The sequence below is a fragment of the Sinocyclocheilus rhinocerous genome, unplaced genomic scaffold (assembly GCF_001515625.1).
Source record: "Sinocyclocheilus rhinocerous isolate Xijiao unplaced genomic scaffold, SAMN03320098_v1.1 scaffold875, whole genome shotgun sequence".
Lineage (NCBI taxonomy): Eukaryota > Metazoa > Chordata > Actinopteri > Cypriniformes > Cyprinidae > Sinocyclocheilus > Sinocyclocheilus rhinocerous.
The window spans coordinates 157774-183649 of NW_015659463.1; the positions used below are offsets into that span (position 1 = coordinate 157774).

General features: G+C 34.5%; 1 protein-coding gene across 1 annotated transcript; it reads left to right on the forward strand.

Annotated features, from left to right (window-relative positions):
• Positions 1–1433: 1433 nt before the first annotated feature.
• Positions 1434–24524, forward strand: LOC107723892 (protein FAM65C-like). The gene is made up of 23 exons (XM_016532620.1): positions 1434–1497; positions 2928–3036; positions 6741–6890; positions 6982–7060; positions 7206–7229; positions 7472–7525; positions 7625–7774; positions 8005–8068; positions 8151–8194; positions 10608–10619; positions 10703–10848; positions 15447–15576; positions 16037–16249; positions 16626–17000; positions 17488–17633; positions 19110–19311; positions 19387–19516; positions 19809–19964; positions 21182–21340; positions 21552–21754; positions 23195–23278; positions 23856–23946; positions 24328–24524. Exons 1-23 carry the CDS (start codon positions 1467–1469, stop codon positions 24423–24425), a joined length of 2850 nt encoding a protein of 949 aa, XP_016388106.1. The 5' UTR covers positions 1434–1466; the 3' UTR covers positions 24426–24524.
• Positions 24525–25876: the final 1352 nt, after the last annotated feature.

Genomic DNA, 25876 nt, shown 5'->3' on the forward strand with positions numbered 1-25876 from the left:
CAATACCTCCTCTCTACACCCTTCTGTTTTTCTTCCTCCTGCCAAAAAACAAATGGAAAAAAGTTTTAGTATGGCAGTTTCTCATGCTAGACATGATCCTTGTGTAAATATTTTGATTGGCCAGCTCTCAGAAGTCTTACTGCGCATCCCACTGAGAATGATGTGTGTGTGTATATAAATAAATAAATGCATATTCACTGTGGGCAGAGAACTAGAGATGTCATTTGCAAATAAGTAGATTATTATGCTTATCATAGAAATGTACAGTATGATTTAAGTTTGTCAGTCTTAAATGAGGAGTTCACCCAAAATGAAACATTGACATTATTTACTCACCAGCATGTTGCTCCAAACTCATATGACTTATACGGGTTTGACGCGAGGGTGAGTATGATTACAGAATTTTCTTTTTTGGTTAAATTATCCCTTTAACTGTTTGTGTACATTTAATTGAAATGGTGTTATAATCTATTGTTATGCATCTCTGTGATCTGTTAACATGTAAACCCAAACATTTACAAGATTCCCTCTTCTACTCTGGACGCACACATTGTGTCTGGTGTTTATGTCCTCAAGGATGTATTGAATTCCTCTGTTTTCATTGCATCTGGATGCCCACAGCTACATTTGGAGAATTATTATTATTTTTTTTTTGCATGGTTTGGGGAAAAACAATCCAAAACACAGATGGACTGGGTTAATTACAACATTGTGCTGTTTATGGTTAACCCTTAGTGCCATTTGCTCGAAGGAGGTTCAACATTTCAACACTTGTGTTTCATGGCATATTAACAACACTTGTTCAGAATTCTTTTGAATTACTTTTTGTGAAGCACACTGACAGCCTCTGCATTTTCTCAATCATGACACTATCATGTCCAAAAACATGATATTACTAGTAGCCTACCATGCCCAAAACTGCAACATTTGTGTGACAGAAATAAACAACATATAAAATCGTAAAACTTGTTGATGAGAGATGTGTTATCACTTTTCTAAGCGTTACACTTAGATTATTGCATGGCAGTTAACTTTGCTCAGATAACAGATAACTTTGCTCCACCAACTACAGCAAACAGCAGAATTTTCCGGTGCAACACTTACTAGAAGTGAAGATTTTGAACGAATTATTCAATGAATCACTTTTTTCGTTTCTGAATGAATCAGCGTTTTGAACGAATTCAACGACTTTATATCACTTGTCGCCACCTACTGGGCTATCGATGCTATCAGTCAAATTCGATGACTGGAGATAAATGTTTAATTAATATAAACTGTAACATATTGCATCAATCCTTCTTGTAATATATTAAAATACAAAGTCACTGGTATCTTGATATCTTCGTGTTGATTTGGAAACCGCTCTAATGAATTCAGTCAGATTCAAACAGTAACGAGTCTTTTTGAATGATTCAATGATTCAAAGTTCGCGAATCTATCGTCGTGTAACCCGCGAGGACAACTCGATGGAAATGCGTGTTTTGCCATTATTTCACGGTAAACGTCTTTTTAAAACTTAATACATTTCATTCAGACGGCAAACTCTGGTAAGATGTGACTTATTTTACCGTGCAGTTGTAGATTCAACAACGGCGGTTTGCCGCCTGTAAAAAAAGCGTCGCAGGAAACAATGACAAAAAAGCTCGTTATTGTGATATATTGAAGCATATGGAGATCATTTGAATATATATCGAGATTAACTGGAAATCTATATTTTTATCCAGCCCTAGAAAAAAATTAATAGACTTAAATTGAATGAGGGACCCATCTCATAGAATTGAGGTAAACAGCAACCACTCGGAACCCACTATAATTGTGGCTGCAACTTTTTTTTTTTTTTAGAGACAAGCACCCCTAATTAGGAAAAGGAACACGAGTTACTGTCCTGTAGAGGCTGATAACCACCTCTGCGTTTCCAATCAAGACATCTCTCTCTGTCTCTTTCCTGTCCTCTGTCTCTCCTCTTCACCCTGTCTTCCTCTCACTTTCTCCGTTCTGTCTCTCTTGTGTGCCACTGTCAACAAAAACGTTTCCTTGAGCCAAACAGGTGCAAAAGCCATAAGTGAATTTTACAGCCAACAGCAGTGAGGTAAAACAGCATTTGGACACTTAAGTCACATTTAAAGGGGTCATATGATGCTTTTTTAAAGATCATTATTTAGTGTATTTGGTGTAACAGAATATGTTGACATGCTTTAATGTTCAAAAAACACATTATTTTTCAAATACTGTACATTATTGTAGGTCCTCTATGCCCCGCCTCTCTCAAACGCTTCGTTTTCTACAAAGCCCCCTCCTTTATGCACAATCAGCTTGTAACACTCCAAAGAGAAAGGAAAACTTGAAATCGCATCATATGACCCCTTTAAAAACATTTACAAAGTGTCATCTGCACTCAAATTCAAATGATCTTTCTGTATTTTTTTCTTAATTTGAAACAAATGCCAGATAATCTATAACATGCATTAAGAAAATAGATAGGGTGAATTTTCATTTCGTCACAACTTTTAGTGTCTTTTTGGGGCCACTGTAGGTGTTTGGGGACTCTGCGTCTGAGGAATGTTCAAAAACTGTGTACAATAACAGAGGAGAGAGGAATTATGGGATGAGGAGAGATGGAACAGATACATGGACATTTGTCATTGAAGAGAATAGGGTGGCTGTCACTAAAGTTGTAGCCACTCAGCTGATAAATGAGAGACCGAGGGTTTGTGAAGAGGAGCTTCATGTTCTGCAGATGTGTGGGTAACACATGTGCAAATGTGACAGTGACAAAAATTGGTTCTGATCTTTTCTAGTTTTCTAAGATCCTAACATGTTCTGAGTGCCTTTTAACGCATTGTTTTGGTGTTGTGATTGGTTGTAGGCTATGACTCAAACTAAAAGTGAATTTCTAACTATTTTTCTTGTGTTTGTGTGTGTTGTAGGTGGAGGCGAGATGTCAGTAAAGCTGAAGTTTGATTGTCCGGCTGACGGCGGCATGGTGCAGCGGAGCCGCTCCTTCACTGGAGTAAACACACTCGGTGGCCGGAGAAGGTAAGCAGTTATGGTTTGTGTTTGAGAGAAGATGACGTGTTTCCATGTGCGTCAAACTGCATTACTTGCACTTTTATTAAGATAAATGTCCTCAAAGCAGGGGTCATGGAATCCCATGGAAAGCATGACTCTTGTTCGCTAGAGTTTATGCCATGAGGACATCTCGGGGAGGTCTTGTTTCAAAATTGAGCACAAAACAAAACATTTAGGAGGAGTCCTGATCATTAAAAAAGCCATTCATGGCGCTATTGTTAACGAAAAGTAAAACTAGAAACTATACAAATAGTTTTTCAATAATTGAAATAAATTAGAATATAATTTTTTAGAAAAGTAGTTTCTCTTTAAAAAAAACTGTAAAGCTAAAACTATTTTTCTAAAATATAAACAGTATTTAAATTACTAGAACTAAATCAGAAATGTAAATAAATGTATATAGAAATATTCACAAAAAACATGAACTAATAAAACTGACAGAAGCACTATAATGAAAATATATAAAAATAAAAACTAATTTGATATATTAATAAATACTATCATAGTATATAAATAATACTAATAATATGATACTGGCAACAACATAAAAGCCCAGCAGGATAATTTCTACCTCTGGCATCTCACTACTTGTTCCAGATAAATTTCAAGTACTGTTTTATTGTTTTAGTGCATTCTGGGCATCTAAATTCATCATTTTGCCAATTGCCTTGACATTTTCCATAATTTATAGTATGTAGAACATTTTCAGACTTAGTAAAGTGAAACAAAAGGGATCCAAAACAGCATCATAAATATATTTCACTCAGTACTGAAAAGTATGGATTAAGTTCAAACAGTGTTATCTAATTAAAAATGATCTATTTTATTTAATATGTATAGTTGAATTTCACTTTGTTAGCTTACAGCAAACTCTATTGATGTTCCAAATCAGTCAATTAGGAGGCATAGGATGTGGCCTTAGCAGGGAGCTCACTAGGTTTTGGAACGGAGCTTAGCTTATATCTGATGTGGTTTACGTTTTTTCTTTGATTGCTTATAGTTCTAATTCAGCATTCCACACAATCTGTACCGTAAACAAGCATCGGTTATTATGTAATGGCAGTAGTTATTTCAAGAACTAAAGGTCCTGAGAGGATGCACGGTTTGGATTCGAGTACAAGCATCATCTGAGCAGTGTGACAGCTTACATAAGTAAACACAGCTGCCTATGTGTGTGTGTGTGTGTGTTTGTGCACGCATGTGAGTTTTTTATTTTATTTGTCACAATAACACTACATTCCTGCATTCCTATCCAAGTAAAAGATTGAAACTAAATGATTGCAGACAAAGGCCAAAACAACTTCAGAGGCGGATCCGCCTGCTTTAAATTTGTAAAATTTTTTATTATATAGTGAAGGCTTCACAAAACTGCATTGTGAGAAAATGCTTTTTAAGCACTTAATCGCTTAGTAAACTGTACATTAATCATCACTGTCAGCTAGATCATGGATTTTCAGTTATAAAGAAACAGATTTCAACCACTATTATTACTTTTGTTGATTGGATAAGGTTAGTTCATCTCTACTATTGTCAACACTGCCAAATAATTATAAAACCTTTTTTTTTTTTTCAGGGTGAGGGCTGACTGACTTCTTTTATTTTATTTTATAATTTTTTTTTTTATCATTTTGAGGTTATCATACTGATATTTTCTAACCTACTCTATAACCTAAATTATAGTATAATTTAGAAAATGTCACTAATTTTAAGTAGGTCCTTTAAGTAACTAACAACATTTTATTTTAATTTTTTTGGAAAAAGCATGCATCAAAACAAAAACCTCTGAGATTAATTAATACCGCTGAACGTGTTTAATAGATTAATCCAAATACATGAACATTCTCTATTTTTTCCCAGTTTTGTAACCCATTTTGATTAAAGGAACACTCCACTATTTTTGAAAATAGGCTCATTTTCCAACTCCCCTAGAGTTAAACAGTTGAGTTTTACCGTTTGCAGTTGGGTGTAGTCAAATGAGCACTCTATGTCAACAATTTTATGTCTGTTTTCACTAAAAAATTCCAGATTACTCATCTTGAGACTGTACAACCTTGTTGGGTAGTGACTAATTCATTTAAGCAAAAAACATGAATTATGTTACAGTCAATTAAGTTGTTTTCCACTGGAAGTTGTTTTCAACTGGTAAATAATTTTACGTACTTTTACAATACTTATAATACACTGAAAGTATGTTAGGATGCCGTGGGCTGAGTATAGAAAATCAAGCTCTTTATTCTTGAGAAAAAGGGCGTCACATGTGACATTGTTCACTGAGGGACCTCGAGTTACAGCGGAGATGACAGTGATGGAGACAGGAAGGAATATACTGATGTGAGAGCCAGAGCTTGTGTTATTAGTGACCCCAGAGCAGCGCTGAGGAATGTCCCTAAGAGAACAGTTTATTTACATTTTGCAGAGTCATTGGGTTTGTTATGCTGTGTAAGCATACACTGTCAGAACATGGCCGAAATACGTAGATTATATTGTGGGTGTAACTAAAATGGGATATGAGGATTAAATTCAGAATATAAAAACATATGCTACTGTTGGAATTGCTAAAGCAAATGTTGGTTTTGGAAAGAGATTGATACTTCTGTTGACCAAAGTAGTATTTAATTTAACAAAAATACATTCAAAAACATTATTCATGTTCAAAATGATTATTATAGTTAACTGCAGTGCGATCTTCAGAAGCACTTTTTCAGCAGCCATTACTATAAGAAAACACTGTTTTAGGAAAGCATTCTAATGTGCTAATTTTGTAATAGAGAAGCTGTTCTTATTGTCCTGGCCAGCTGAAACCTGCTGTGTGCTATTTAATGAAGTGTGGAAATTGCAATGCATTGTCTTCCAATCATTGCATATACTTGAGAACTTCAGAAAAACTTCAGAAAAGGCCACAAAAAAAAAAAAACAGCTTACTCTATAAACTTATTATTTGTTTTTTTGAGAGATGAAGATTGTTCTTGGGTGTGCTGTCATTTTTGATTAATTTTCATAGTTGTTGGTAAGATTTTTAAATGTTTTTGAAAGTATTTTATGCTCAACAAAGTTGCCTTTAATTGAACAAAAATACAGTAAAAGCATTAATATTGTGAATTATTATTATTATTATTGAAATAACTGTTTGATAGTTGAATACATTTCAAATATAATTTATTTCTGTGATGCAAAGCTGAATTTTCAGCATCATTACTCCAGCCTTCAGTGTCTCATGATCCTTCAGAAATCATTTTTGATTTGATTCATGTTGATTTTTTGTTCAAGAAACAAAAGAACAACATTTATTTGAAATAGAAATATGCTATATATAGAAATATATATTTATTTAAAAATAGACATTTTGTAACATTGTATATATCTTTATTGTCATTTGAACTTTAATGTCATTGTCATTGAAAATGTCTTTTGATTGATTTAATGCATCCTTGTTTAACAAAAGTATTTGTCTTAAAAAAAAACTATTTAAGTCAAACGTTTACAATAGTTTATATATAACCCAATTTTATTTAATGATTCTCATTGAAAATGTCTTTTGATTGATTTAATGCATCCTTGTTTAACAAAAGTATTTGTCTTAAAAAAAACTATTTAAGTCAAACGTTTACAATAGTTTATATATAACCCAATTTTATTTAATGATTCAGTCTTTTTTCCATCTCATCCCACAGACTTTCCTCGGCTCGTAGCTCTCTCCGCACAAAAGTCGTAGCAGGGAAATCTCCCAGAATCCCCTCCTCGAGTCGGGTGGGCAGCAGCGTCTGGGGGCAACAGCCTGAGCAGGTGGACAGAATCTTCCAGGCTTTGAGGAAAGGGCTCAAGTATGTGCAGTCATTGCAGCAGAGAAATTAATGGACTCATGGACCACACACACTAGTCTTGTGAATGTTAATGACATCTCATTTCATATAGGGACTACTTGGAAAACCATCAAACAGAGCTGGACTTCCTGTCATCCCAGCAGAGAGACACAAAGAGGAACTCCAGACTGGTGAGACTTTTTACTAAGAATAGCTTTACACTCTAGTCTGAAGTCTTAATCCTTTTTATTTTACTTTATTTTATTTTTTACATTATTTGTTAATTTAATGTAAATATAAAATAATTAATACAAAAATGTATTCTTCATTCCTCAGGCTTTTTTCTATGACCTGGAAAAGGTAAGTTGTCAACGAATGCTGATATTCATTCATTTGAGTGTTGTTGTTGTTGTTGTTAGTATTTGTACCATATGTGACCCTGGTCCACAAAACCAGTCTTAAAGGAACATTCCACTATTTTTGAAAATAGGCTCATTTTCCAACTCCACTAGAGTTAAACAGTTGAGTTTTACTAAAAGTTGCATTTAAAGCCAAAGGTTACAAAATGTAATGCTGTTTTATATCCTGCTTGCCAACAAAAGGAGATACGAGCCTTAGAGAGATACATACGGCGCCTTGAGTTTCAAATTAGTAAGGTAACACAGCTTGAAAATACGTAAATTTGGTTATATATATGAACACTAGTCAGCTGTGCTAAGAATAAACCTGTATCATGTGAATGTGGATGTCAACAGGTTGAAGAGCTGTATGAGTCCTATTGTATCCAGTGGCGGCTCTGCCAAGGAGCTTTGAACATGAAGAGAGCTTTCTCTCTGTCCCCGTCTTCACGACAGTCTAGAGAGAGTCTACTGGAGCTGAACCGCAACCACAGACACAGCCTGGAGGTGAAGTCTCTTTTGGACACCATACACACACAACAAACAATAAGTAAGCCATTTGTGTGGTCGTTTTCCCAAAAAGCGTTAACACTGTGGCTCGATTGCTCTTTCAAACCATCCCGACCAGCCCAACACGACAATAATTTAGAACCACTTTTCCTTAGTCAATGCACTGATAAAAAGAACCTATTACGTAAATTCAAACATCTCTGTTTAACACTAATCTATACCTGCAGGATATGTGTGCAATGGAAGGAGAACTGGAAATCCTGCTGGGCGAGCTGCAAATCAAAATGAAAGGTACACAGACAGCACCTCTCATATGCAGGAGTCTCCTAAACATCCTATTCCAGCTCATTTTTTCTCTCCTTTTATGAGGCAGGGTTGATAGGATTTGCTCGACTCTGCCCTGGAGATCAGTATGAGGTAAGGAGGTTTAACCCAACGTCCTACTGTTGTTAAACTTCTGTTATTATTTACTCACCATCATGTTTCTCCAAACCTGTATATCATTCTGTGTAACACAAAGGGAGACATTTAGCACAATGTTCATGCTCAAGTGAATGAGGACGAACGTGGATGATCTTCCAAAATGTCAGGAAAAAAGCTCCATATATGACTGGAAGAAAGAAAGCCACATGGGCTTGAGGGTGAATAAAGGATGATGATCTATCCATTTAATACATAAAAGTAATAAAGATGTGAAGGCATTCCACCCCAAAACATCACTCTTAATCCAAGGTTCTCTGTTCTTTTTGCATGTGATAGACACAAATGTATGATGGCTCTTTTATGTGAAAATATTAGGCAGAAATGACATATTTCACCAGCTATTCAGATTACATTTTTAAGGCCAGGTTTCCAATGACTTCATGCACAGTGGAATGCGCTCTCAGGAGCCGTCAGCCGGCTCATGCACGAGACCACACATTCACATGCAGTCACCCCAAAAAGTATTTGGAAAATTAAGACAAAGAATATGAATTTCATTGCATTTGATATAAAAATATATGCAAACATTATGCTAGCTGTATTTTAGTTCTTAGTTAAAAACAGTTTTAACTGTTTTTATTACATTTAACCCAGAGCGATTTTTAGTGGTTGTATGAAGTTGATCACAATAACTGTAGACATGGTCATGCAACTATGGATGTTTCAAAACATTTTCAACAGGTTTTCTTGGTTTTGAACACCAAGTCTACTGCTTTTTATTTAAAATCTAACTTTTTTTTGCTGAATATTTTTCTTGTAAAGTGTGCTTTTGCTGTCTTTCTTTAACTCTTTCTCTGCCTTTAAAAAAACATTTTAAAACAAGTTGGCAGCCACTACGAGCATTTTTGATCATTTTCACGAAATTTTCATGGCCCCCAGAATATTTTTTGTATGAATATCTAAACATGCGATATATTAAAAGAAAGAACAGAGCCTCTGCTTTTATACAAAACGTGTTTTTATTATAGCTTCATGCATTATTTTTTTATCATCACTTGAATGTAGGCGAGTTTCATAAGAAAAGCAACATTTTGAACAAAACTGATTATTGTCAAATACTATCTCCGGACCAGATTCAGAACGATGATTGGGTAACGTTTGGCAGTTTTGATTTATATGCTGAATGACGATTGCATTATTTTACATATTTACATGCGATTGCTTGTTTCCGCTTCTTCTGCGTTTTGATCCAGACATTCAGTACTCTTTCAGAAAATGTGTAATAGCACCTCCTACCGTATAACAGTGAAAACATGGAAAGCCAGAAAATTTTGTTTTTTAAATGTAAACAAAATGTAAACAAAAATTTTTTGTTTACATTATATATGTATGTGTACTGTGTATATTTATTATGTACAGGTGCATCTCAATAAATTAGAATGTCGTGGAAAAGTTCATTTATTTCAGCAATGGAGGGGAAATAGTTCAAAATTAATGTAACTTGGTTTGATATTTTGTTATATAATGCAATAAAATTCAGTCGCTTAGGAAAAAATTACATTTTAAAATTAGTGCTGTCAAATGATTAATCGTGATGAATCGCATCCAAAATAAAAGTTTTTGTTTACATTATATATGTATGTGTACTGTGTATATTTATTATGTACAGGAGCATCTCAATAAATTAGAATGTCGTGGAAAAGTTCATTTATTTCAGTAATTCAACTCAAATTGTGAAACTCGTGTATTAAATAAATTCAATGCACACAGACTGAAGTAGTTTAAGTCTTTGGTTCTTTTAATTGTGATGATTTTGGCTCACATTTAACAAAAACCCACCAATTCACTATCTCAACAAATTAGAATACTTCATAAGAACTTCATACTTCAATAAAAAAAACATTTTTAGTGAATAGTTGGCCTTCTGGAAAGTATGTTCATTTACTGTACATGTACTCAATACATGGTAGGGGCTCCTTTTGCTTTAATTACTGCCTCAACTCGGCGTGGCATGGAGGTGATCAGTTTCTGGTACTGCTGAGGTGGTCTGGAAGCCCAGGTTTCTTTGACAGTAGCCTTCAGCTCATCTATGAAGCTTTTGGACCAGTGGAATAACGCTTATGAAAGGTTTGATTGTCTGAAATTGATTCCATCCCTGAAAATATAGACATCGAGCCAAACTACTACAGATGATTATGAATCCTCTTTGTCCTTTTTTAAACCCCTGTCATTCAAAATCAGGTCTCAAATATAAAATTCCAAATTAGTTAAACTCGGTTACACACCCAGAACACCCTAGCAACCACCAAGAAAAAACCACCTACTGGAGCATAATGATGGAGTCAACTTTTTTTGTTAGTGCCAACAGTACAGTCCATCCTGAGATACTTTTGCGCCACCATACAAGATAAAGCAGAAGGTTGAACAAATCATTTCCCTCAAAAACTCTAGTCAAGCCAACAACATCTGCTGGATCTGAGGCTTTTCTGAAATGTCCTGCAGGTAACAGAGGTCAAGGGGTTGAGCTCTATCCTGGTCGGCATGGTAACGTGCAGGAGTGCAGATTTTTTCACAACGCGGCCGCAGATGATGGTTGTGGACATTACAGAGCTGGGAACCATCAAGCTACAGCTAGAGGTGGTTTGGAAGTAAGTTTACAAGACACACAAACTTATAAAGTGCTTAAAGTGCTGTGCAATATTTGAAAGTGATTGATGGGGCACTTTAAGACATTATTGACTTTATTTAATGTCAGTGACACTGAACTCAACCTTTACATACATCTTGTACACTTCTGTATAAAACTTTTGAGTTCAGATTTTTTTTTTTACAATTAGTACTATATCGAAAGGGTGAATTAAAATGATTAAAAGTAAATACTTTTACATTCATACAAACTATTTATTTTTCAAATAAATGTAGTCAATTTGAACTTTCTATTCATCAAAGAATCCTGAAAAAATGTGACAATGAAGCAGCATAACTGTTTTCAACATTGATGATAATAAGACATGTTTCTTGCACATCAAATCAGCTTATTAGAATGATTTCTGAAGAATCATGGAGTAATGATGCTGAAAATTCAGCTTTGCATCACAGAAATAAATTACGTTTTAAAATATAGTGCAATAGAAAGCTGTTATTTTAAAATGTAATAATATTTTACAATATTACTGATTTTTGCTGTATTTTTGATCAAATAAATGCAGCCTTGGTGAGCATAAAGAGACCTCTTTCAAAAGCATCTTTAAAAAATCACATTTGTGACCGTGGAGCAGAAAACCAGTCTTAAGTCGCTGGGGTATATTTGTAGCAATAGCCAAAAATACATTGTATGGGTCAAAATGATTGATTTTTCTTTTATGCCAAAAATCATTAGGATATTAAGTAAAGATCATGTTCCATGAAGATATTTTGTACATTTCCTACTGTAAATATATTAAAACTTAATTTTTGATTAGTAATATGCATTACTAAGAACTTCATTTGGACAACTTTAAAGGTGATTTTCTCAATATTTTTTATTTTTTTTGCACCCTCAGATTCCAGATTTTCAAATAGTTGTATCTTGACCAAATATTGTCCTATCCTAACAAACCATACATAAATGGAAAGCTTATTTATTCAGCTTTCATGTGATGTATAAATCTCAATTTCGAAAAATTGACCCTTATGACTGGTTTTGTGGTCCTGGGTCACATTTGTAAGAACCGCAAATGAGAAAGGCCTTCCTAGGGCTTTTATTTTCAGCAAATAACAACTTCAGTAAGGCTTCTGAAAAATTGGATTGTAGTACAAAAGTGAGCTTGACAGCACCTAAAACAGTACAGAAAGATACTAGATGCAGTTACAGCGAGGATAGAGTTTGTAAGAAAAGCTCAGATGTCGTGACGGTTAGTTTAATGTTTTAACATCTGGATTTCACAAACATGAAAACAGTAAGAGTGCTATTCGCAGCATATTTTCACAATTTTCATGTAATTGAGTAGACAAGACACTGATCTCACACACAAACACACCCCCTGTAAGTGCAGCTCTGCTATCGGCTAACACACACCAGCTGTGGAAGACCAGCTGACTGCAGAGAGATGGATAAATAGTCCATCGCTGCCCCATCCCTCTCACACACCGATCCAATTACACTGCTCTTTACACAGTCCAGGTGGAAAAGATTTTTCAGAGCCTCTTTTTACAGCGTCACTAAATTAAACACATCTCACAGTCTGTTCAGCATCTCCACGCTCTGCTGTGACCGTGTGTGTGTGTTAGTTTTTGCCGTCACATCATTTCCTCTGGTTCTGCTTAGTCTCTGTTAGCAGTGTCTCTCTTCATCAAGCAGTGATGACAAACACACACTGCCACTGCACTCATCATGTGCAATCAGAACCTGAGTTAGTTTTACTTTCGAATATAGACAGCTGTATATATGATAGTGCTGTTTTGTCAGATCATTCTCCCATTTTTATTGGGAGAATTTGGGATGCTAATTTTATTTGGAGTAACAGGAAGCCAAGACTGAGAATTTCTTGACTATATCTGCCCTGTGAAAGGGGAGAGCTCCAACTACCAAATTTCTTTTGGTACTTAATATTAGGCTGCTCAGTTGAGGGCTGAATTGTTCTGGTTCTCTAGTGAAGCCGCTGTGCCGTGGTTACATGTTGAAAAGTTGGCTGCAAAAGACTTGACAGCTTTTTATTTTCAGCACCCCTTAAAGAACTAAAAAAAGGACAGACAATCCATTTGTAAAAAATACTATTGTAATCTGGTACGAAGCCCATAAATGTGACCCTGGAGCACAAAACCAGTCTTAAATCACTGGGGTATATTTGTAACAATAGCCAAAAATATATTGTATGGGTCAAAATTATCGATTTTTCTTTTATGCCAAAAATCATTAGGATATTAAGTAAAGATCATGTTCCATAAAGATATTTTGCAAATGTCCTACCGTAAATATATAAAAACTTCATTTTTGATTAGTAATATGCATTACTAAGAACTTCATTCGGACAACTTTAAAGGTGATTTTCTCAATATTTAGATTTTTTTTTGCACCCTCAGATTCCAGATTTTCAAATTGTTGTATCTCGGCCAAATATTGTCCTATCCTAACAAACCACACATCAATGGAAAGCTTTTAGATGATGCATACATCTCAATTTTGAAAAATTTACACTTAAGACTGGTTTTGTGGTCCAGGGTCACAAATATCTTGGAGACCTCCCAGTGCTTTCCTGCTTTTCTCCTATCTGGGGAAATCATCATTTCAGCCCAGCAAAAAAAGGATATGGGGTTCAAATTGTGGATGAATTAGGGCATGGTTAGATTGAAAGATTTGTATGAAGATAATGTATTAATGTCATTTGATAATCTTGTAATGAAATTTCACATACCTCAGAAACACGTTTTTAAGTATTTGCAACTCAGAAGTTTTATTTTTACACGTTTAAAGAATTCTTCACAACTCCCCCCAATGTCTATATTGGAAACACTCATATTGCAAGATTGCTGCATTAAAGGACGGATTACCCAGTCATATAACATACTAAGAGCAAATCATAAAGAAAGCTCTGATAATAAAAGACAAGCATGGATCCAAGATATTAATATGGATATGTCATTGGATGAATGGAATACAATTTGTTTAAATGCACAAAGACAAACTTTGAACACTTGTTTGAGACTCTTACAATATAATTGGGTAATGAGAGCTTATATAACCCTTGTAAGATTAAATCAATTTAACCCTAATATCCCTGATCTGTGTTTTAAACGCAATAAGCTTCAAGGTACATTTTTCCATTGTGTGTGGGAATGTGAGGAGGTGCAGAAGTTTTGGGTTGGGGTGACTCAATATGTTTCTCAATTTACTTACTCACCAATTCCTCTGTGTCCTGTATTGTGTGTATTGGGTATGTATGAAGACAATTGCTCTTTGCCCACTAAAGAAAGAAAGTTGGTGGATTTGTGTCTATTACAAGCAAGACGTTCTATTGCCCTGTGCTGGAAAAATACCAATTGCCCTTCCATTGGACTGTAGCTGAAAAACTTAATAACATGTTTGGCTCTCGAAAAGCTTACATATGTAATAAGAAAGAAACCCTCTGAATTTTTTTATATCTGGGAGGTGCTTTTGGACTTTGTTAAAAATGGAGATATTGAAGAAACTTTAGATGTGTGAAGTTATGGAATGTAAGAAGTGTGTTGTTGTTTTTTTTAACCTGTCTGGGGTAAGTTTTGGAGAATGGTGTTGCGTTTTTTGAAAAACTTTGTAAAACTCAATAAAGATGTGTTATACATAAATAAGAAAAAATAAATAAATAATTAAATTATATAAAAATAAATTAAATAAGTTTATGATGCTCATCAAAACTGCATTTATTGAATAAAAAAATACAGTAAACTAGTAATATAAAATATTACTGCCATTTAAAATTAGTGCTTGCTATTTGAATATGTTTTAAAATGTAATTTATTCCTGTGATGCAAAGCTGAATTTTCAGCATCATTACGCCAGTCTTCAGTATCACACAATCCTTCAGAAATCATTCTAATATGCTGATTTGCTGCTCAAAAAATATTTCATATTATAATCAATGTTAACGCTTAGGCTGCTTAATATTTTTGTGAAACGGTCATACATTTTTTTTTTTCAGGGTTCTTTGATTAATTGAAAAAACAGCATTTTTTGTAACATTGTAAACGTATTTACTGTCACGTTTAATCAATTTAATGCATCCTTGCTAATTCTTTGTTGAATAAAACTTTAATTTCTTAAAAAACTTTTTTGTTGTTTTTTTATCGCAAGTTTATAACCTAAAGAACATAACTTGAAAGTCACTTTGAGCATTGGGTGGTAGTATATTGTAGGGCAAAAGTAAGTATAGGAGACTCAGGGACACTCAGAATTATGCTCAGGGTTAGGAGTGGGATTATGGGTAAGGTTATGTTTAAGATTTAAGGGTGTTGTGTAGGGCTGTGGTTAAGGTGGGAGGTGATGTCACACCTACAATTGTGACAATATGTGGGCAACAACTAGCTAGATTGGTAGTTATCTCAAAACACAATAGATATTCATGTTTAAATCCAAACAACCATATATATTTAATCCTTAGACACTAGTCTTCTGCTTTATTCTGTTTACTGTCTGTGTCTTTTCATAAAGTTGCTATTTTGGACATGTAAGTGCACTATAGAGTCCATTTTTCTTCTCAATTTCTTGTTCCCTCACTTTTTCTTCCTTCAGTCCATTTGATAGCTGTGAGGTGAGACCTCTCACAGCGTCCGCCAGCCGACAGTCCATCCACAGCAGAAAGGGATCCGTATATAGCTGGACGCCTCCCAACACACCCAGTTTCACTGAGAAATACTTTCTAGTGAGTTTGTGACCTACGTCCACACACACTCCCAGCATGACCGCTCACAACGATTTAAAGATGAAGTGTGTAATTTCTGATGCTAAAATGCATTCTGCTATCCTGGGTTAATGTGCAGAGACAACTATAAGTGAAGCCGGGTGTGGGCTGTGAGATTTTATCGTTGCTTTAGGATCGTTACGTGACAGATTGTACGATGTGACCCCAGTGAGATCTTGGGTAAAAGCCGACACAGACTGTGACAAAAAATGATTGAGAAAATTTTTTCTGACATCCTTATTATGAGATGCAAATTTGAAATGGTGACACACAATCCCAAACAAGATTTGTGCTGATGGTTTTGAGTGTCTGGCGTCATTAGGCAAAAAGTAATGAACCACTTCACCTCATTGTTCTGTTGTCTTTTACCTGAGGAGCTGAAATGTCATTGCATGATGTCATCTGTCCTTTTATGCTGCAGTCTATGATGCGTCAGATACAGGATGCGGATGCCTCTTTCTCCATTGGCTCACGTGAATCGAGGGGCGTGTCTTTACTCAGCTACCTGGCTGACTCCACCCAGGCACTCAGTCCTCCTGCCTATGAGAAGACAAGCGACCCACCAACCAAACACCACCCTGTTCTAGACGCTAAATTACAGGATGACGATCTACTGAAGACGCCAACAGAAGACGTATGAAACTGATCTTTTTTATTTATTTATTTTTTTTAGATATATACAGTTTTATATTAAGTGGGATTTAATAATTATATAAAATATTATAAATATTAAAATGCATAATAATAATAATAATAAATTATATCATTTTAGTATATTATTTTGTTTTTATTACTGAAAGCAGAATCCACTTTTATAATAAAATTAAGTAATTATGTATTTTTTTATTATGTATTTGTTTTGAGTGAAATGGTAGTATATTCATATTTTATATTTTAAGAAACCATATGTTAGCATTTGTAATATTTTTCAAAAATATAAAATTGCAAAAATACTCATAAATTACTTCAAATTGCAGGCTTATATAATTTCTTTCCATTCATAACCCTAGGCTGAGGAGAGTGTGGAATGGCCATCAGAGACTGACACAGCTTCCCCCAGTCCTGCGGGCAGCAAGCGAGACTCCATATTCCTCTTCCACCGCTACAGCACGCCTGACATCCTCAAGCAAAATGGAGAGGCGACCCCCAGCACAGAGACGACGGCCCCGGATGAGGCCCCTGAAGAGGAGGCCTTGTTCAAGCAGGGAATTGAAGACAGACTCCTGGTGAAGGACAGCAAAGCGGGCAGAGCACAGAAGAGAGCTGTGGCTAAGAGAGTCAGTTCACTGCTAGACGATCTGAATACAGAGCTGGAGGAAATGAGCAACGCAGAGACATTAAAGAAGCTAGATCTGCAGATACGCCAGCTGAACGAGGTCTTGAAGGTGAGATGGGTGGATGGATGGATGCATCAATGGACTGGTAGACTCAATTAAAAGATTTATAAATGGATGCATAAAAGAAATGAACGATCACTGTTTGAAAGAGTTCAAGAACATGTCTGGGATGTTTTTCACCCTAGAATCTAAATAAAGAAACAATTTGTTAAAGGCTTGAAGGATTAGGCATATTTTAGGACAAGTGATATATTTTTTAATTGATTGTTCTGACAACTAAGCACATTTCTGCCCCATATTCTTATTACTTATTTAATGATATAAAAATAAGAAATATTTCTATATTTAATAGATATTAAATATAGAAATATTATCATAATTATTTATGTTTATATTTAATGTTTTGGTTAAAATGGACTTGAACATGTTTGCATGTAACGACGTTGCTCTGTTTTTCTCTATGCATTGTTGATAAGTGTTTGTTTACTGTTGTTTCATTGGCTTTGCTCTTCATTTTCATATTTCCTGATGTTAGAAGGACCTCGACCCTCCACAGATGCCCTCATCTCAGACACTAGCAGTAGAGGAAGAGGAAGTGCTGGGCAGTTTCGACTTCCTCACTGCAGATTGTAATGAAGATGAAATATCAAATATGGGCAGCATCAGACTTGGGTACACTGGGTAAGCCAACTTATTTTTTAGCTGGTGTGTCTGCGTGAATACCTCAAAGAAATGTCAAAAGAATCTAAACAAAATCAAGAAAATAAAAATAATGTGTGTGTATATATATATATATATATATATTCACACACACACTACCATTCAAAAGTTTGGGATCAGTAAGATTTTTTATATTTTTACCGAAATTTCTTGTGCTCATCAAGGCTGTATTTATTTGATCAAAAATACAGAAAGAAACCGTTATTTTGTGAAATAAATATGCAATTTAAAATAACAGTTTCTATTTTAATATATTTTAAAATGTCATTTATTCCTGTGATGCAAAGCAAAATTTTCTATATATATATATATATATATTACTTAATGTAAAACATACTTTAAAATGAAATAGCTAATTTTTCTCATTACAGAGCTGGGAATTAATGGTGGGAATGGTCCTAAAAATTGGCTTAATTTCCTCTATGGATATATAGAGATTTAGATTTGTTATAGAGATTCTATATTTGTTTGATTTTGTAAAATTTTCATTTTTACATGTTTTTATGAGGTTTAATAAAAAAAAAAACATTAGTAAAAAAGAAAGATGTCTGTATTTAGCTTTGATCTGATCATTTGTGCTGATTAAGTCATGCAAAGTCATATCTCTCTATGCCACAAAAGGCAAGTTGCTGCACTAACATGTTAAATGATGGCTTAAAGTGCCATCTTGTGGATGAAGTGGAGTAATGCATGAAATGTACATGCTCTCGTTTATTTGTCAGGACGAGGTCAGTTACCTCTCCATTATATTTTATTTAAGGTATTTAGCAATCTGATATTTAAACAATACATGATGTTTAATTGCTTTTGCATGGATATGATATTGCACAACTTTTTTACATATAAAAATATAAATGTATAACATGGTTAAAGTTTATAGCAAATATCAATTCAGGTTAAAGTGTAAGATTAAAAAAAAAAAAAATGGCATATATAAATCATTTTAAAAATATTGATAGTATTCTTTATTATGATAAATTAATTAAATGCAAATATCATTTCAGGTTAGAAGATTGTTTTTTAAATATATATATATACAGTGGGTACGGAAAGTATTCAGACCCCCTTAAATTTTTCACTCTTTGTTATATTGCAGCCATTTGCTAAAATCATTTAAGTTAATTTTTTTTCCTCATTAATGTACACACAGCACCCCATATTGACAGAAAAACACAGAATTGTTGACATCTTTGCAGATATTCTGTCAATATGGGGTGCTGTGTGTACATTAATGAGGAAAAAAAATTAACTTAAATGATTTTAGCAAATGGCTGCAATATAACAAAGAGTGAAAAATTTAAGGGGGTCTGAATACTTTCCGTACCCACTGTATATAGATATATATATACACACACACACACATACAGTATATATATGTAATCTTCAGAATACATATGTTTTATTTATTTTTTATTTTTTTTATTTTTTTCTCCACAGGATTGGTTCCTTTAACGAGAACACCCTGAAAAGCATGGGTCTGTTATCTCAGGATAAAACCTCTCCGTCCTCAGAAGACACGGGTGAAGGAGAGGTCAGACAGATGGGAGGCGCTGCAGTAAAGCCGTCACTCAGCACAGGGGTCTACAGTCTGGATCAAGCTCTTGAAACCCACCTCAGTGTCTGCACAGTGCTGCTGGGGGTGAGCAATCAGTCTAACCAAATCATCAGACAGTTAGCAACATATATTGTTACTTTACATTCTGTCTCCTTCCAGGCTCTGAAGTGTTCTGACTCCGATCTTGTGCACAAAGACGTGATGGAGGAGCTCTCGCGGCAAGTTGACGTGCTGGAAAAAATCGCCACTCTGTCGCAGAGGATGTTAGAGGAGATCTCAGTGTCAGAATGTAAGTATAGCAACATCACAGGCCTTGAATGAGTAAATAAACCACTAAGAAATCTCTCCTTAGATCCTAATCATTCAGATTTGTAGATTTCCTAAAAAACGCTAACTTTTCAAATGACAGAGTTTATGATTGATTATAACAGATTTTCTTTCCCATACCATTTAAGGGTAACACTAGAATATGCAATTATGTGCTGTGACTGTTACTTTATACTGTCGGCGGTCACAGGCTCTTTCCCGTGTCAGTGTGAAGCGCTCTAGATGCATTAGTCATGTGTGTGGATGTGTCTCAGTGTTGGCCAGAGCTCCTAAGGGGATTGAAGTATTTTGGAAGGAGTGCTGCAAGAGTGACTCGCCTTTCTGCTGCTCCACGGATGGGTTTCTCAGGACACTGCGCAAACAGTACATCCACAAAGTCAAAGCCAAACAGCCAGGCCAGGCTGATGCAGGTGGGACGCTCTGTTCTGTTCTAATGCTCCCTAAGAATTGAATCCACAAACTACTGAAATGATGTACTCAAGGCAGAATAAAATAAAAGAATATATTTTAGAATATGTTTTATTATATTCTTTTCTTCCTTGAGAATCTCAGGCACAAACTACTTAAATATTTATGTATTCATTTATGCAGGATATTTCTATTCTATTCTATTCAATATGTTCAGAATGTATTTCTCTATGAAATAGTAATTTATTGTCTTTCAAATAATTTAATAAGCGTTGTATAATAAAATAAATGTCTATTCTGTTTGCCTTTTAGAATTTAATATTTTTCAAACAACTCCATCAATCCATCAACTTGTAAATAAATATCTAACAATTTATTATTGTTATTATTATTATTATTATTATTACATATAGATATAATGGTATTATATTATATTATTTTTCTGAAAGATATTTCTATTCCATTCATTGTTGAATCACAAATAATATTTAATTGTCTTTGAAATAACCTAATAATCTTTGTGTAATAAAATAAATGTCTATTCTGTTTGTCCTGTAGAAGTTATTTAATTTTCAAGCCCATTAATTTGTTTTTATAATATATAAAATAATTGCATTTATGTTTATATTTTACTATATTATTATTTTTTAATTATACAATTTTTATTATATTATATTTTAAAGCTATTTCTATTCTGTTCATTGTTACTTAGAATTGATTTCTGTTTGAAATAATAATTGCCTTTGAAATAGTCTAATAAGCTTTGTATGAAATAAATATCTATTCTGTTCTTTCTTTAGAATTTAATATTTAATTTCCAAAAAGACAAATTTAGTAAATAAATATCTAATAATATTTTTGTATAAAATAAATGTATTATATTTTATTGTATTATTATGATTATTATGATTATTACTATTATATTCAGTGTTCCTTCAGAATTGGAACGACATGAGGGTGAGTAATTAATGACAGAAATTAAATTTTGGGGTGAACTAACCCTTTTAAACTAAATCCAATAATTTAAAAAGAATAAATCTATTCTATTTAGAAAATTTCTTTCTTACAGAAATAATCATACAGTTTGTATATAATATATCTTGTGTTATCTTTTCTATTTTATTGTTCTTTTAGAATTTCATTCTCACACTACTGAAATAATGGCAAATGTTTGTCTTCTCCTTCTGATTCCTGAGGAGTGTTTTCTTTTGTCCTGCAGTTTTCAGTCAGTTGCTGCATCAGGTGCAGTGCAGCTGTATGATGGCGTCTGTGACTCAGCGCACTACAGACCGAGTGACTGTGTTTCAGCTGTTAGTCTACCTCAACAGATGGAGTATCACTGACTTTGGGGAGCACATCTCTCTCCTCTCTAAAGAAGGTAACAGCACAGAGTGTTCGCAGACTCACTTTAGGATAGAAACGTCAGAGAAACTAGTCTGAAATACAGTAAATACAGATGCTTTTGTCCTTATCGGTTCACTGTGAGTTTACTGCTTTCAGCATCAATCAATCACCCTCGAGGATTCTTCCCAACAGATCTCATTAAGAGACTTCCCTCTGTGTTTCTCTCTCGGATCGGTTTGCTGCAGTGTATCTGATAGCCAGTCTGGAGAGTCCCAAGAGGAGGCGAGCTCTGAAAAAGCTGAAAGGCAAGCGCATCTCTGAGCTGCAGCCGACGGGACGCACCCTCCAGCTCCTGGCCAAGCTCCAGACAGACGCCAATCACAAGGTGGCTTCAGCGGCCACGTCCTGCCTCAGCAGGGCCTCGCGGTCCAAATCCTTCAGGGCAAAGGTAGAAAGGGCCCAACTTGCTATCAAACACAAATGCTTTTCATATTGAACAATTGAAGGGATAGTCCAACCAAAATTTTGTCATAATTTAAAGGCATGGTTCACCCAAAAATGGAAGTTTGATGAAAATTTACTTGCATGAGTAAACACTGACAAGTTTGTTTCTTCATCGGAACAAGTTTGGAGAAATTTGCTCACCAATGGATCCTCTGCAGTGAATGGGTGCCGTCAGAATGAGAGTGCAAACAGCTGATAAAAACATCACAATAATCCACAAGTAATCCACAGCACTCCAGTCCATCAGTTAATATCCAGTGAAGAGAAAAGTTGTGTCTTTGTAAGAAACAAATCCATCATTAAGACATTTCTTCTGGCAAAAATATGAGTCCATAATCCATAATAACGCTTCCGCTGGTGAAAAAGTCCATCCCCCGTTGTCTTATATCAAAATCTACCCACATATTTGTTTTGAACTGTTTTTGTTAAATGTGTTAAATATATAGTTCAGTCATGAAACTCTAGATGGCGCAGGCTGACAGGGTGTTAACGTAACTGATGATATTCAGAGAGTTAAACGACTTGGCACAAGCTGATTGGTTCATGCTGCATATGCAGCCAATGAGCTTACTGCCTTGCATTTATATGGCTGGCTAGCATTCACTAGAGATTCCTGAGCACTCGTTCAGAGTTTCTCTGAAACCCTCCACCTTCCCCAGCTCCACCTGTATAGATCTGCTACGGGCTTATTTTATATGCTATTTGTGCAGCAGCAGCATGTCTTAAATACTCACGGCACCGTATCGCCATATGCATTGGCAGTAGCAAGTTCCTGTACTTGCTTGCAGCAGCAGCAATAATATATAACTACAGCAATAACCAACAGCAGCAGCAATTCAGCAGCAGCGTAGCAGATCTGTTCCGCCAAGACCAAATACATTAACATTGTCATATCCATCACCATGCTAAAATGTTCCGAGAGTTGTCATGATTGAAATGTGTTTCTTACAAACACGCAGCTTTTCACTTCACAAGATGTTAATTGATGGACTGGAGTGTTGTGGATTATTGTGATGTTTTTATCAGCTGTTTGGACTCTCATTCTGACGGCACCCATTCACTGCAGAGGATCCACTGGTGAGCAAGTGATGGAATGCTTCATTTCACTAAATCTGATTAAGAAACAAACTCATCTACATTTTGATGGCCTATGATGAGTAAATTTATAACTTTCCTTTAATCAAAAGAAAATATTTTGAAGAATGTTGCTAACCAAGACGTTTTGATTCCCATTCCCATTTAAACACCAACTAGCTTCATTTTGTGAAAGGTTTTGTTTTTCACAAAAGTTATTTCTTCTTGTTGGCTAATGTAATCACAGTTGAGCATTTTTAAGTGTGGTTTAAGTGTGTGTGTGATGTAGTTGTGTGTGTGTGTTTTATAGGCAGTGGTTCACTACACAGATCTGCTGAGAAACAGCAACACACATGTGCGGCATGAGGCCTGTCTGGCTCTAAAATGTCTAAAGGTAAACCGTCAAGACAATAAATTGTTCAGTCAGAATGGATTTATATTGACCTTTTACTGCTGTTGATATTTATGATGCAATCAAAAGTGACAGTGAAGACATAATCTTGTAATCTTAGAAAATTCCTTTGAACTTTCTATTCACCGAAGAATCCTGAAAATGTTTTCAACATTGATAATAATCAGAAATGTTTCTTGAGCAGCATATCAGCATATTAGAATGATTTACTGAAAGATCATGTGATACTGTAGACTGAAGTAATGCTGCTGAAAATTCACCTTTGATCACAGGAATAAATTACATTTTAAAATAGATTCAGTAAGAAAAGAGTTATTTTAAATTGAAATAATATTTCACAATATTACCTTTTACTATATTTTTGGATCAAAGAAATGGTGAGCTAAGAGACTTCTTTCAAAAACAAATAAAAGTCTTACCAACTGTAAACTTTCGAACGGTAGTGTATATTTGTTCAACAGATCTAGATCAACACATTTTTTGAATGGTTTTGTTTTATGTTTCTGTGTTGATAATTTGAGATGATCGGTTGTGATCGAGAGGTTTTGTGGTTTCTCAGGGCTCAGAGAGCGCAGAGCAGGTGGCTGAACTGTGGCGCTCCACAGATGAAGACCTGAGGAACGCCGCACGGGAGACCGTACTTTCCTTCGGTACGTGACCCTGAAGCTGTAACTACTGCAACTGTGTCGTGCTGCTTTTGTCCCTATATAGGCCGTGTCTGACTCTGAATCCAACCTAGTCAGTCAATGATGGTGTCTTTGTATGAAGACATTGCAGAGTAGACCATCTCCAAAGCACAACATCTCATAATAATCTAGAACACATTCAAGTTTCAGAAATAGCAAAGACCTACAGTGCTTCTTTCTCAGTAAACATTTTGGAATAGTCTATTATAATCTGAATAAAAATCATAAGCATTGTATTTGGGTGTGCCTTGCATTCATACTATCAAAAGGTAGCATTTTTCAAGTAATTATAAAGTACAGAGGTGCAAAATGCTACCTCAGCTGATTTACATTGTTCTCTCTTAGGCAAGAAAGGTCACATGGCATTCCAGCGTATGGACCAGATCTATGAGCTACAGGACGAGGCTTACAAGAACCTGGAAACAGAAATCACAATCTTATAGGAAGACCACAAACCCAATCTGTTACCTGATTGGATGGTGCTGAGAGACTGTGAGGTTTTGATTGAACACATTTTATCTGTGTGTAAACATATTGCCAAGTATTTAATATGCAGTTTTATTATTTTATATTTTCTTTTAAATAATTTTAATTTTAAATGAAATATTTATGAATAAACTGTCTTCTCTATTTCTTATGTATCAAAATGAGTAAACATGAAATATACTGACAATAAATGTTATTTTGTTTGTGTTAATAAATCTTGTTCATTAAAAGCATTAAAGCAACCCAAAATTAAATCATAATATTAAATGATTCATTAACTCACAGCTCTAAACATCTACATCCTACAATTTGGATTGTCTACAAAAAAAAGAAAGTTCTGTAACACGTTACAGTAAGGTTTAATTTGTTAACATTAACTACATTAGTTAACAGGAACTAACAATGAAAAATACTTCTAAAGTATATATTAATCTTAATGTTTATTCAAGACTCACTAATGCATTTAAAGTTGCATGTGTTAATATTATTTAATTGACCTGAGGTAATGAACAGATGTATTTCTATTAACTAAAATTAACTAAGATTACTAAGTACTGTAACAAACATATAGCTCATTGTTAATACGTTAATATTAGGACCTTACTGTAAAATGTTACCAAATTGTCTTGAATATTCCCATGCAATCCATCGCATGTCCAGTTTTTCATCATGCTGCACCAGGATGCCTTGCAATATTTTACAAGTGAATATAATTATAAAAACACTTTATCAAGAATATATTTTATTTCCAGAATATTTTCATTTTTTTAAAGCCATGTGAGCACCAAAGATTTTCATGGCAAGAACAGAATAGTTTAAAATACACTGAAAAAAAAAAAAAAAAAAAGATTGTACGACGTAAAGAAAAACAAAGAGTATGTTTTACAAAATACTATTTCAGTCTTTCTGAGTAAAGACTAAATTGGTTAACGGTAAGTTCCTTTATTTGATTTAAAATACTGTTAAATTGAAATGGACAGTTGAAGTGAAAAATGAAAAGTAATTTTATAATTTAGAGTGAAAAATCATAAACATTCAATGAACTAATGTTTTTACTGTAAATTTAATGTCCATCTATACATCTATAAAATGTTAGTTATTTTTTAACCGTAAATTTCACTTTTTTAACAGTGTATGACAAAAATAAGTAAACTCTGAAAAACAAACTATATATTTCAATTTGAGATTTGTCAGAAATTTTTCAACTTGGCAAACCTGGTGATATGACTTTAAAAACATCTGTTAAAGAACATGATGAACAAAACGTTTGCCTAGTGAAAAAACACTACAGGTTGTTGTATTTGCTTAACCACCAATTCCCCCCAAAAATGCATGTTTATCTGCCACAGAATGGACCTGCTTGGAAAAAACAGTGGGCAAAAAAACACGATTGATCCACACAGCTGTT